The sequence below is a fragment of the Lepidothrix coronata genome, unplaced genomic scaffold, assembly GCF_001604755.1.
Source record: "Lepidothrix coronata isolate B3197 unplaced genomic scaffold, Lepidothrix_coronata-1.0 Scaffold33, whole genome shotgun sequence".
Taxonomy (NCBI): Eukaryota; Metazoa; Chordata; class Aves; order Passeriformes; family Pipridae; genus Lepidothrix; species Lepidothrix coronata.
This window is the reverse complement of record NW_016690213.1, coordinates 4,559,705-4,573,501: the sequence shown is the minus strand read 5'-3', so window position 1 is coordinate 4,573,501 and position 13,797 is coordinate 4,559,705. Positions and strand designations below refer to the sequence as shown.

At 35.9% G+C, this 13,797-nt stretch overlaps 1 protein-coding gene across 1 annotated transcript in view; it reads left to right on the top strand.

The window, feature by feature from the left end:
• LRPPRC (leucine rich pentatricopeptide repeat containing) overlaps positions 1 to 11,945 on the top strand; it is an 89,680-nt gene extending 77,735 nt beyond the window's left edge. The window contains exons 34-39 of the mRNA XM_017811617.1: positions 1,774 to 1,913; positions 2,076 to 2,191; positions 4,997 to 5,071; positions 6,647 to 6,731; positions 9,999 to 10,141; positions 11,440 to 11,945. Of these exons, the coding sequence (XP_017667106.1) occupies positions 1,774 to 1,913; positions 2,076 to 2,191; positions 4,997 to 5,071; positions 6,647 to 6,731; positions 9,999 to 10,141; positions 11,440 to 11,496 (616 nt within the window). The 3' untranslated portion in view covers positions 11,497 to 11,945. The remainder of the gene's footprint in view (positions 1 to 1,773; positions 1,914 to 2,075; positions 2,192 to 4,996; positions 5,072 to 6,646; positions 6,732 to 9,998; positions 10,142 to 11,439) is intronic.
• Positions 11,946 to 13,797: the final 1,852 nt, after the last annotated feature.

The following is a 13,797-nucleotide window of genomic DNA, read 5'->3' as shown; positions in this document are numbered from 1 at the left end:
CTGTGAAGCATTTGGGAGAGTATAAAGTCTTCTCTGGTGCTGTAAGTTAGCTGTGACACCTTTGTTCTAATGTACCTATAAAGAGTGTCCTTGGGGTTAGATCAAAAGCATCTATGAAATCTGAATGTAAAATTGAATGTAAAACTGAATCCTGTGCTGATTTAGGCCACAGTTTCAACTATGATAATTATCCCCACATTTCGAGTATCCTGTGACTCAACTGTTTAATTCCATATCGTGCTCTGCCTGGCATTTCTGGTTTAGTTGATACATTGGTACTGTGCAGCATGTGCATGGGCGAAGCACCTGTAGGAGGATGGGCATACTATCAACTTCTCAAATATACTTTGCAGGAACCAAACTTCAAGGATCTTACATATTCTGTTACTTTATTTCAAACTAGTTTCATCTGGTAGACCCCCCCCCCCCCCGAGTCTGACTCTGCAGGAAAGCTGTAGAACTCTGTAGTACATCACAGATACCCAATTGCCTCAGTCGTGCCACACCAGAGAGAATAGTCACTGGAGTGTGTGGAACAGCAAGAGGACTTAAATTGAAGGAGAGCCACTCAAGCCTGTTTCAGTAGTGATCACTATATTCCAAACACTGAAAAAACAATCTGTGTACAAAGGACTGATCTTGTACATTTTTAGATCTGGATGGTCCTTGGCACACAGTCCTAGTGCATGGACCTAAGTTAAACACTTCAGATAGGAGAGATACTTCAATAGTTGTCTTATAAGCTATATTTTCCTGTATTTCCATGTCATAAAAGTGTTGCAAAGTCAGGTTGTATTCTTAAAATGTAGATTGGTGACAAGAATAAATAAATAAATTGCTGTTTGCAGGCAGAGGTTATTTAAGCGGCGTCAACTTTTCCCATACTGAAACTCACTCGGATGTATGAAAAGACTTAGCAGCATAAAATACACACCCTATATATTCTTAAATACCTTGCAATCTGTGCCTTGAGAACTCTGAAAAACAGGTTCTTACAGATATTTTTAATACGCATTCAGCTATTGGTAGGTTCATGTTTCTGATAAAGTTTTCAAAGGGTTTTTCATAGCTCTCAAATGTGTTGCGTTTCTGCTTCACCTAAAAGCATTCATCGTGCTCAGATTTCTTTTTCAATTGAATTATTTTTTAGAGTGGACTGATAAGAGATGTTGTCATTTGAATATTTTAGAATGCTGGAAGTAGAGGTTACACTTTGGTGAATACTTCCTGCATGATTTTATTAACATTTGCTGTACTTAAGTTTTAAGATTAAAAGCATTTAGATTAATGTAATGACCAAATGACATTTAGGATTGTCTTTTGCATCCAAAAAAGCAGGCATTGGAAAAATCAGGTAAATAATTAATTGAATAGCGTAAAAAAAATACTTATGTATTAAATTGTACTTATGTGCATTAATTATTCAGATACCCTCCATTAATGTTTGGATTTTGCTTTCTAGATTTGCAGGACACATTTTCCTAAAGCAGCAAGCTGAACTCCTCTTTCTTAAGGAGGAAAAAAATACTTAAACTTTCTACAGGTCAAAGGCCATTAAAATTTTTCTGTATGGCTTAATTTATTCATTCGGTCATAAATGGTTTCACTTTTACAATATCTGAATGAAGTAATTTTTTTTCATTAATATTTTGTTATCAACTATTTCTAGGAAATATAAGCTTGATATAGAAAACAAAAACTTTAATATAATTGTTTCTTTAGGTTTAGAAATCTTGATTTCAGAAACTGAGCCAGTTCAATCTCTTTTCCTAGCAATGACCTTGATGCTGCTGTGGAATACCTTGAGCCTCTGCTTATCTCTGGTGCACAGAATCCTGATCAAGCTGTCAGAAGTATTTCCTATTTGTTAAGAAAAGTGTCTGAGGAAGGATTAGAACCAGCTTTGGAAAAATGTAAGTTAATTGCAATGATATTTAAATATTCTGACTAGACAGAGGTGTTATGAAAGAGCTATTACATGTAAAACCTGCTCAGTCAGCATAAATCATGCCTGTGAAGTTTACAAAAGTGGCTTTTCAATCAAAGATTTTCCTTATGTACCCATTATTTTGCAGTTGGTGTGATGGCAGAACGACTGGCCAGTCAGTTTGGAATTTACAGACCTGTCACAGATCTTTTCCTTCAGTATGTCAGTGCAGACAGAGTGGATGATGCCAGATCGTTGATAAAGGTAATGACATAACAAGAGAGGTACAGACATGCTTAGAGCTCTTCAAAGGTTAACTGAGAAATTGTCAAAAAGAGGTGTTGTATAGCACAGACTAGTACTGGTATGCATTTGAATTACAGTGTGAGTAGCAGTGCACTGTTTAGACTACTCCAAACCATGAGCTACTATCAGTAGCCAGAGTCAAAGGGGATTTTGTCTTCCAATACCCTGAAGGAAATAAAGGAAGTATTTGTATATTGGAAATACTCTTTAAGTTTTCTGCTAGACATCACTTGTTTCCTGCAAACCATTTCCTTGCAACTTCTCACCTGATTTCTTAAGTGCTGTAAACATAATATCTTACAGCTGTACAGTTTGCAAAACAGAAGCAGGCAGTGTGTGCTTTTCATGGACCTTATTTCACTTGGCTGCTATAATATTGTAAATGCTTTATTCAAAGTTTATTAAGAGCTGGGTTTGCTTTTTATTCATTTGACTGTCACAGATGCATTAAAACCCAAATGTTGGTCTCTGGGTCACAGTCTCAGCTGAATTAGGAATTGAAACAGCTGCGTTCATGCCATTTGTACAGAGCTAAAGGCAAAGACAAGCAGAGGTGGGATGAACTGTGGGTGCTGGGACCTGCTCTGGCAGCATGCACAAATAGACCCTGTCAGAGAGTACGATCCAAGCAGGTGACAGTCCAGCAGTCATGCTGATGTGTGTGCAGCGTCCTGCCTCAAATTGAGGCCTCTTATCATCTCCTGGTAGTGCATGCTACTCATTTACCAGTTCCTAAGTATTTTAAACTGTTAAAGAAAAAACTCCATCCATCAGATATTTCATGATATTCTGAGACCGGTTTTTGAGCAGAATGCATACCAACAAATGTATTCAGATACTTCTGCTACAGCAGGAGCTTGTATTATTTGTATGTTCCCTTACTTTGCTTATTGCTTTGCCTAGATGGTCATCTGAGTATTAAATTAAAAGGAAATTCAACAATTTTGATATAAAACCCTCTTGCTGTATAGTTGGGAACATCAAATGAAAAAAAAATCTCAAGTTATTTTACCCTTCCTGACTTATGATTAAAATAAATGAAATGGAATGAGTGAATGAAAATTGGTCACAGTTTTCTTGCCTTTGTGAAGATACAGGTTTTTGCATTTTTAAGTAAAATCTGTATGTTCTTAAAATTTTCAGAAACATGGGATATTCGTTCATATATTCCTAAAACTTACTACAACAGCATCCAAATATTGGAATTACATTCGTGGCTACAGTGTACTTGAAATAAGATTGTATCCGCTATATCCTGGGGGAGAATTTCTTCATGTTAAGAATACTTCTTGCTTAGTGGATGGATATTCACAGATAAGCTTGAGTTGGAACTTCTTGTATATGAGAAAATTTGAGTTTTATACAGTGCAGGAAAAACTTTGAGCTGTGTTAAACATTTGTGACTGCTGTGTGGATTAAGTATTCTACTAATAGCTAACTAGAAATAGGAATAATCACTCTCCATTGTTAATTTTTTGAAAAGTAAACCACAATCTAAATTAACTGTTTTTCTTGTAATAATCTGAAATATTAGTATATACATGGAGACTCCTTGCTTTCAAAAATGCATATAGGAATCTATTGAAAAGTTCATGAAACAGCAGCAGTGTCTTTTGTGCTGTCTGGAGGGAGAATGCTTTTGCTGCTGAAAGTCAAAAGTGGTTTGACATGAAAGGGGACATTTCTCCAACTAGACTCTTTCCTCTCAAAGCATCTACTGGCAGTAGATGAGAATGGCAATAAAATGCTGCAAGTTTCTCCCGTCAATATTTTGCCTCTATTTAGCACCATAAAGCCATTTTTTTGTCAGAACACTATGAGTACGTTTTTGTCTGTTTGGAATGAGGCTTCACATCTTCTCACCTGGACCTTAAAGACCTTGTTGAACCATATTTCACATACAGAACATTCATAGTGACATAACCCAAAATTTCCTGTTTGCATATGTCTGCAACAGTAATTGATTGTAGGAAATTCATGATATGTGTATTTTTATATGCACAATATTCTCTTTTTGCTGTGCATTTTGGTACTGATACATTGCAGCTGGTAAAAAAAAGAAAAGCACTGTGCATTGTAAGAGTTTTAAGACTGACATCTTTGAGAAACATACACTAAATATTGTCTTGTATATTTTATTTTGACCTTGTTTCTATAGTAAGATAGATTTTTGATTTTTATCTAGTCTGTCTCAAACTTTTCTAAGTTCAACTTCTCTCTCAAACACTGTCTATTGCAGTTAAAGCCTTTTATAAAATAGAGAGATTGAAATCAGTCCTTTGTATGCATAAGTGTAGGTAATTATACTTTAAAGAGAACTTGCTTTGTACATTTTAATTTTTATAAAGAAACGAGCAGTTATCTCCCTGACACCTTATTAAATGTATAATTAACCTTATGATCCCTAGCTCACTTGTGAATGCTTGGCAGTATAATTGGAGAGGAATAGTGTTTCTCTTTTTCATTCTTTTGCAGTCCTAAATCTCATTTTTGTGGTATGTTGAAGTATTAGTTTAATTCTTTCCCTTATTGTTTTAAACAAACTATAGCTACCATTTTAAAAATGTTTACCAAAGAGGTGCATGAAATGAACTTGTTTTGTGATTGGTTTCTGCTTTTCTTTTTCAATCTAATGGTCAATTACTTACCTTGTAAATAGGTAATATATTAGGATATTATTTTAAGCACCTGTAATTGGAAATTTTCACCTTATTGTTTATCACTAACCTACTCATGTCTGCTACATCATTTCTTTTTCTTCAGAGGTGTGGTGCAATAGCTCAGGAGAAGAGAACTTTAGGGAGTTTTATGTCTAGAGCAGCAACTAAACCTGGACAGGTATATATTTTTTTTTTTCATGTATTTAATTTTATATGTAGCAGAATACAATTTCATCAACCTTTGTTCAAGTGTTTTGGATTTTGAACTTCACAGTTGACAGTTTTATTGGGTTTCTCAGGGAGGGGGGAGGTTCATTTGCAGAACTGGTTACATTTAAAGGAACAGTTTACATTATGGATCATGATGGAAAGGAGGGTGCACTTAATATTTTCTATTGTTTCAGTAATTTCCTACATTTCTGATGTTACACTGTATATCCTACAAACATTGTGCTTTAAACGTTTTACTACATTATCCAGTTCAGGATCACAACCTGAACGTACTTGTTTTATTGGCTACGTTGTATGAATACAGATGCAAGTTAAAACCTCAATCTCTCTCTAACAATAAAATGCTTCTATGTTTACATTAAAAGACACATTTCATATCACTTTTTGTGGTGGTTTGGACATCTGTTTGGATTCCTGGCTTTGTGCTCATTCCCTATAATTTGAAATGCTCTCATTGATGTTCTTGTTCTACTCATATCCCTCCCTCCTCACGTGGCCCCTCAAAGTAAACAAAAAAAACAACCAACCAACCAAAAAAAAGACAAATCCAACACCCCTCCAACAAACAAACAAAAACCCTAAAAACCAAACAAAAAAGTCCTGAATACCCCCCAAATCCAATACTGAACAACAACAATAAAACCAAACAAACAAAAATACGAAAAAACCACCCCAAAAACCACACATGCATGCAAAACCACATTGATTTTTCTTTCATAGATGAGCAGCATCGGGAGACAGCCAACACACAAACTAGAATAAGTATTTTTCAAATGAGGAAAACGCACATTTACATTTTGTGGAAATTAACATTAAATACTCAAGAGATTAAAAGTTCTTCTGTTGAAGTGGTGATGATAAATATGATTATGATAAACACTGTCATTTGGTGTCTGTAGAAGGAGCTAAAAACCTGGAATGTTTTTAGTTTGTCAAGCAGAAATTTTAGTAACACATTTAAGTTAATAGTATGTGATAAAGATGTTAATAATTTCAATAAACTGTTTTTAATTCAAAACGGAGAATTTTTGAAACTGGAATCAGAGGTTGAGGGAGGGAGGCCCCGAATTTAAACACATTAGTTAGTGATCTAATGCTTTTTAAGCATTGATCATAGCTACCATTGACCTCTAGGTCAATGAAGGCTGCTGAGTGTTTTGCAGTCTTTTTAAATTGGTTGAAATCCTTACGTATTCTCATTAATGCATTAATTGCTTACTTGAAAAAAAAAGAGACAGTAATATTTAGGCTTCTTGAGTATGGATTTTACTCCCATGTTATATTAGTTACATTTTTTGTAACATTTCTTTTACTGTTTCGTTTTTGCATACAGAATTTTGGGAAGGAAATTATTATGTCCTCTCTCAGGTGCACAGGTCCATTCCCTGTTATCAGTACACTTCATTTCACTTCAAAGCTGTGAAGTCATTGTTCTAAGTCATTGTTCTAACTTTGGTGATTCTGTTTTGTTCTTTAAGATTTCAAGTTAATGCTCTTTTTGTCTGTGCATTAAATTTCACAGGCAAAGGTGATTGAAAGACTTCTAGAACTGATTCCTGAGCACCTAGATCCAGAAGTGGCATACCGTTACCTCTTGAGATGTTATGGTAATTTACTCTCCTTGGAATAGTTTCTTTTAGTAAGAACTCTTGAGACATTCAGAAAGGTCATGGAAACCATTATAAAGGGGAATAGGGTCTACAATGTGTTAGTAGCTTTACAATTTGAATCATAAAGATATGCTTTGGTATCTGAGGGTTTTGTTGTTTAAGTCTGTTGGGTGTGTGCTCTATCCTGGCTATTAGGATGGAAGAGCAACCAACTGACACACAGAGGATAAGCAGGGGCTTCATGGAATAAAAAGGAATCCATCCTAACCCGTGGAGAAAAATACTGTAGAAATGAATGGCTTTTAAAATGAATCTAGCTTTTTTCCCCAAAAACACGGAGAAAGTATATTGGGTCCTTTTTATGTGTGTGTGTGTGTGTGTGTGTGTGTGTGTGTGTGTGTTCAAAAATTGTAAGTGATCAGTTCTATCAGTAACGTGAAAGGATCTTACTGTTATTAGTGTAGATTTTTATACATGTTGTAATTTAGCCAAAGTTAATATTGCAGATGCCTTCATTTGAATTTACATAAATAGTTGATTTGAAGTGCTCATCAGTTCTCTTTATAGTTAAAGTCAAAATGAGCACCTCTAAAAATTCAAATTTTGTTTATTTGCAAGACTCACTCTTCAAAAACCAGGACATACAGCCCCTATGGCAACACTCAGCTGGAAGCTTGCACCTCTGCTGTAGAGTCCTTTGCTTTGGGTACTCTATCATCTTCCAGTTTTATTACAGGGAGTAAATACTTCCCACATGTGTGTTAGAAGCAAAAAAATACAATGACAGAAGTCCTTGTGCTCCAGTCTATCACAGAGGAGATAAATAGGAATAATTAGGTAAAATACTTCGAACTTAAATCCAAGGTATGGTGTTAAAGGAATATATCCTTATTGAATCAAGTTGTAGAAATTCCCATGATGTGGTATCTAACTTATGAAGTTTGCGTGCTTATAAACATTCCAAACAGCAATCACTACCAAAATCGTTTAGCCTTGTGGCTTCATTCACAGCAGGATAAGTTTTCTAACATGTTTTTATAAGACAAACAGTGCCTTTCTGTCACCAACACTGTACTTGCTGCTTTACACTATCATTACCTCTTCGCTGCTTTTACCTCAGTACAAATTCCGTAAGTGAACTAATCAGCTTTTTCAGTATCCTTCCCAACTACATCATAGTACAGCAGTTTCACAGATTGCAGAGAATCAGTCACTTGCTTTTTTATACCTGAAAGAGTGATTAGAGTGTATTCAACATATGAAGCCACACTGTTATGTGAACAGATGGTTGCTGTGCTCTCTTTAGGCAGAGATGTAGGTGGCTCATAGCAAGTTCTAGAGGAGACATTCAGTATCAACATGGAGAGTTTTAAAAGCTGTTCCCAGGTTATTCTGTGCAAACACCTCACCTGTATGAGACATTGATCATTTGACTGTTAAAGTGATCATCAGCAAAATATTTAGCGCAATTGAAAATCAGAAGGCTGTGCTTAGGTTGTTTTCTAGCCACGAGGGGTAGAAATAAGGTATTTTAAATAAAAGAATTTTTTTAATATATATTTTAAAGCTAATGAGCTTTCAAACATGATTTCTTATTTTGGGCCAATTCCAACCTTGTATTATCATAATTTTCAAGAGAACAAATGATTCTCCTTTCAGGCCATTGTTATTTTTAGTCAATTAGAAAGGGGAATGAAACATAAGAGTGTAGTATTACTACAGTTTCTTACTGTTGCTAGCTATCAAAATAAATGGACAAATAAAATTATAATTGTTTATATGTTTAGCAGAGATATAGTAGAGTATAGATCACAGCTGAAAGAAGTCTGATCATATATCAGACATCTGTGACAGAACAAATAAAAGGACATTTACTTCTTTCCTTGTCTTGTGATGTGATCCACTGCCAGGACTAGCTTTCCTTTATCTGGTGAGATGCATAATCCTTTGCTGTATACTTTCTAGAAAAAAAGAAATATGTAAAATCACATTTGTGTGGTCCATTAAATGCAATCTAAGTATTAGCTCTTTTTGTTGGTGTTTCCCATACAATAAATCTATTTTAAAGAAATAGAAAATGAACTATTTCTATTATGCTTTCATTAAACCGTCATTTCCTGCAGTTTTTGCAGTAGCCTCCCACGTTCAAAAAGGAGCTCAGCCATTTCCCAGATGTGAGTGGGAAGCTTTTTCTCACGAGAAAGGGACACAAGCTATCCATTTCTGCATAATTACAGCTTTTTTCTTTTCTTTATGAACCATTGTTTTTATAGCCCCTGTGGTTGCGAAGGTGGTGTTTCCAAATGTGAACAACTAAAACCTAAGACAGCTCTCATGCTGCAGGTGTTTGCGTTTTCCCAAGCAGCAGGATGAATTCAACTGGACATGATGTCTTTCTTGTTGTTCTCAAGGTGCTAGGAACAGTTGTACTGTTTCTAGGACCCTGAGGGCAGCAGTGAAACGGTCAGGGGTCACTTCACTTTCATCCTGATGCTTCTCAAGGAAATGTCTGAGCAGCAGAGAAGTCGATGGTTCAGCATGAGTCAATGTAGTAGGAGGAGTTCCTCCCCTCTCCCACTTTGGAGGAAGGAGAAATACATTCCATTCCAGCTAGAAGTTAATAATGCTTTAAATAAATGAAGAATGGATTAGTTAGAACCTGTTGTAGGGGGTGGTGCCTTTCATGGAATATCCTGAAAAATGTTATTGGTTACCTAAGTATTTAAGGTTTATAATGAGTTAGTGGGTCAGCAAAACTTTTTTCCTGCTCAATAGGATGAAATGGTTTTCAATTTGGGTTCTAAAATGACCATATGACCTTTGTTTTGTTTGTTCCTTTAGGTTCTAGTTTTGATGTAGCCAGCACCTGAAACCATAACAATCAATATTCTGCCTTTACTTAAGGGAATAAAATTCTGTTCTAGAGTCCTCTAGGCTGAATTTGGGTGGCTTATGTTTTAGCTTTTGTTTTTATTTTTTATCATTTGTGTGTTTACACTGTGCAACTCCTCCTCCTTTGTGGTTCCAGCACATACTTGAAGGAACTGATTATCTAGCCTCAGGTGAAAAGGAATGGCTGTATGTAAATTGTCTGATGTAAATTGTCAGTAGGATACAAAGAATATCCAGAATATTTAGAATATTGTATATTAAAATATATAGAATGTGTTTTGGCAAGTAGTAGGAATGCATGACATCATGGAAGCAGGTGAAAAGAGAAACAAGTAACCACTGGGATTTTTTGGGTTTTATTTTTTTCCTCAGAATTGGATGGGGATGTTGCATCTGCAAAGGCTGTGTATGAGAAAACAAAAGCAAAGAATATACAGCTGCATGAGCTATCTCTGAAGTCTTTAGCAACTTTTCTGAAGAAAGTAGGAGAGCCTGTCCCTTTCACTGAACCCCCTGTGAGTATTTCCTAATTAAGAAATAGATCTGCAGAGTTGAGTATGTTCAATGTTAGTAAAACAAATTAAATAGGGACTAGGTCTCTGCAGAGACTCCTCAAAGGAGGTAATGTATGAAGTCCTGAGCATTGTAGGAGCTATAGTAATCTTGCACGGGATTTGACTTCAGGAAATAAAACCTCTTGGGGCTTACGATATTTGAACTGCCTCATTGTTATCAGGCACTCATCTACAGGTGTACCTTTATCAAATTTCCTTGGGGCATTTATCTAAGCAATTGAACTTGAAAAGGCTTATAGAATGGGTATTTCATTAGCAATTAATGGCTTTTAGTTTTCATTAATTACCTGTTTTGTGTCTAGTACAAGTTGCTGCACTAGTAGGGTGGGATTTTAGAACTGTAGGAATTACATTCCTATTGCAGTGTTGCTTCTTGCTGCCTGGCCAGCATATGTATGCAAATGTGCAAATATATGTTACTTGAGGGTGGCAAGTGGCATGATGCTAAATCTGTCAAGACTGCAAAGAGTTGTACGTCTTTGGCTAAAAGTCTGTTAGTACCATTTTTGCTAAGCAGATTTTAAAGACTTATTATATTTTGCCTCTCAAAGCAAACTTATAATTCCTATTTTCTCACCTATTTTTCTTTTATATTCTAAAACAAATATTTTCCTATAGTTCTGTAAAGATCTGATTATATACTGTTTCTCCACATTGCTTCATGATAAATATGATTTTCTTCTCTAATTTTGTAAAGGATTGGAAAAAATTTTGGCATAAAATATGTGGTTTAGCCTTTCAACAGCTATGGTGTGTTTTTCTGCAGCTTTGACATAATTTAGAATCTACTTATTTTTTTGACTGTGAATTTAAAACCTAGAATGTCTGTTTCTTGTATGTAGCTAGTGAAAATAAGAGTGTTTTTTCCAGGTCACTGAGATGATTCATTTTCTGATTTCCCTGTTCAATTTTTCTCTAATGCAGCTTGGTCTTTAAAAGCATCTCAATTTTTTTGACACAATTGCAGATTGCAGTTAAGAAGTATTTTCATTTTAAAAATGAAATTGATTATATTATTGCATTTAGTAGGAGAAGCTTCATTATGCATTTTTGGCAAGGTTTTCCTTTTCCTTTTATTCACTCTCTCTGGTATTTCTCTTAATTATACAGACTTCAATACAGATCTAGTTTTGCATGACAGAGAATAACAGATTTTGTCAGGACATAAGACTTCATTCAGAATTAGTAACTTTACAGTTGAAACAATGTTGAACTTGTTTATTCTACTCTATTTATAGGAGACATTCAAGTTTTATGTGGAAAAATGGAGGAACAGAAGACTGGAAGCATCATGAACAGACGGTTTTACGATTTAGTTGTTTATGAAATTGTTTAAATATTACATTCAATAAAAAATTTAAAAAGCATGTTGTCACGTGTAATTTTTAATTTAAATCTGTGACTAACAGCACTTTCCGTAACTGCAGTTGATAGAAACATTCATTAATAGAAATGCTGTTAAAATTGCTGATGTAATACAAGATGCAGCCTTCTAGGATATTCCGTTTTGGTGTATGATCTGCTATAACTTCTTCTGTCTTTCTGCTTGTGTTGATTTGCCAGATATGTGTATATCAAGAAGGTTGCTGGAGGGGTGTGTAACTGTAACTTAAGCAGACTGTCCTATCCTTTGTTGTTCTTTGCCCGGTCAATGTACTTTGGGGTGAAAGTATAAGGGTAAGGAACGTCATCTTCAACATTCAGCTGTATCTACATAAAAAATAAACACGTTTTTATAAGTTTTCTCCCAGTTGTACTTTCTTGTGTTAACTGTCTCATTTGGGTGTTTGATATTACATGGAAGGAGACAAAATACTCCCACCTCTTACACTGGCTTGTGTGTTGTAGTTCTGTACATCTTCAATTCATTCTCATAACTCTAGGTCCAGTTAATTTTATGGGTACAAGAACTGCATATCCATGAAAACATGCACTTTAAACAAACCAGTGCCCATTATTTGCAGGGTAGCAGTTTTTACTTGCTGGGAGACTGGTAGGCACACTTTGTTTGTACAAATGCGGGAGTAAAGTTATTCTGATGTGATGTTTTACAGTCTGGAGTTGTGTGACCATGAAAATAAGATGCATATAAATTACGAAGGTGAAATAGTAAATAGAAAATACAGCCATTATCTCTGTGAATAATGATGGAAACTCTCATATGTGCACATTGGTATAACTAATGGAACACATTCCCTATGCAGTTCGAAAGCTTGTTTCTGTGCATTTCATAACTTTGTTTATTAATCTTTATATTTTCAACCTTATCTTAACCTTGTCTTTTTTAGGTTTTCCCATGTAGGCAAAATTAAAAATTCTTGTGTGCACACAAGGTTTTGGCAAAATGTTGCAAGACTCATAGTTTTGCAAGTAACCTGAATGTATCAAAGTTAAAAAAGAAATTAATACCTAATTTTTTTTAAAGTGAAATTTACAATTTAATCAACTATTTTATTGAAAAACACACAGGAAAAAAATCCTGTTGTACTTTAAAAATGAGATTTCACTAATCAGGAGCGGGGAGAATGCTAAATTTTGTGTTCCAGGCAACCAGGATGAATGCTAGCAGTGCCTGCTCCGTCGGTGGTGTGGTTTTACAGTGACCTTCATCACTTCACAGGCATAGCTCAACAACATACGGCAGCTACGTGGCTCTAACCGCCTGGCACCCTTTGTTCCTGGGTTGTCAGGATAAGGCATTAACATTTGAAATTTCATTCATAGCCTAATGGTTGTGTGCCCTATCTGAAAGCAAGCCTAGCCAGGACTCAGTTTATTTCATTTCACAAATGGAGATGGTTCTTTTTTCTAAAGCTGCAGCTACATTACATGTGTTTCAGTGTAATAGCAGCATAATTGAAGACTGTGTCAACTAGTTGGCAACCCTTTCTCTAGTGCCACAGCTCTTGTTTTTAGAGGTCATCTCGTGAATCTCTCCGTTTCACATGTTCCTGTAAATGGAGTCACAGCTGACTGTAACTGGAGGTAATGGGCATGTGTGCTGCTGGAGCTGAACTAGCACAAGGGATAAGGAAGAGAATATTACTTGGAGCAAACACCAGGTCATCACAGAGGAAGTTAACAGCAGACCTGTGGATCCTAACTCCCTTTTTGACAAGGAGGTGGAATCTCATGTGGCTGTGGATCAGGCACTGCACCCATCAGTAGCCTGTACTGTGATACCAACAGGTCATGTTTGCTGGCTGCTGCCCTCTGAGACAGAAAGCAGCACACAAGGCTGCAGCCAGATGCATGGCTGTGTGTTGCAGGTGCCCATGATGGGGTCTGACTGTGCAGCATTGCTGTGAGTTAGCATTTGCATTTTCCTTCTAGCTGGTTTCACTTGAATTCTACCAGAATCATGCCCTATAATTGAATTGTTACAGTTGTGGAAATAGAAAGTAAATTTGACAGCCTGTAACTGAAAAATATAAATGAAATTTCTTCAGCTCCAAAATTGCCTTTTGAATGTCCTCATGGAAAGTTATGAGTGTGCTGGCTGCTGAGGTGGTTAAATGTCAATGAGGTGCTGCAGGAGCATGAGACCAAACAGAACCAGCGTTTCATGGCAGCAATGACAGGGCAATGGGCAAAAG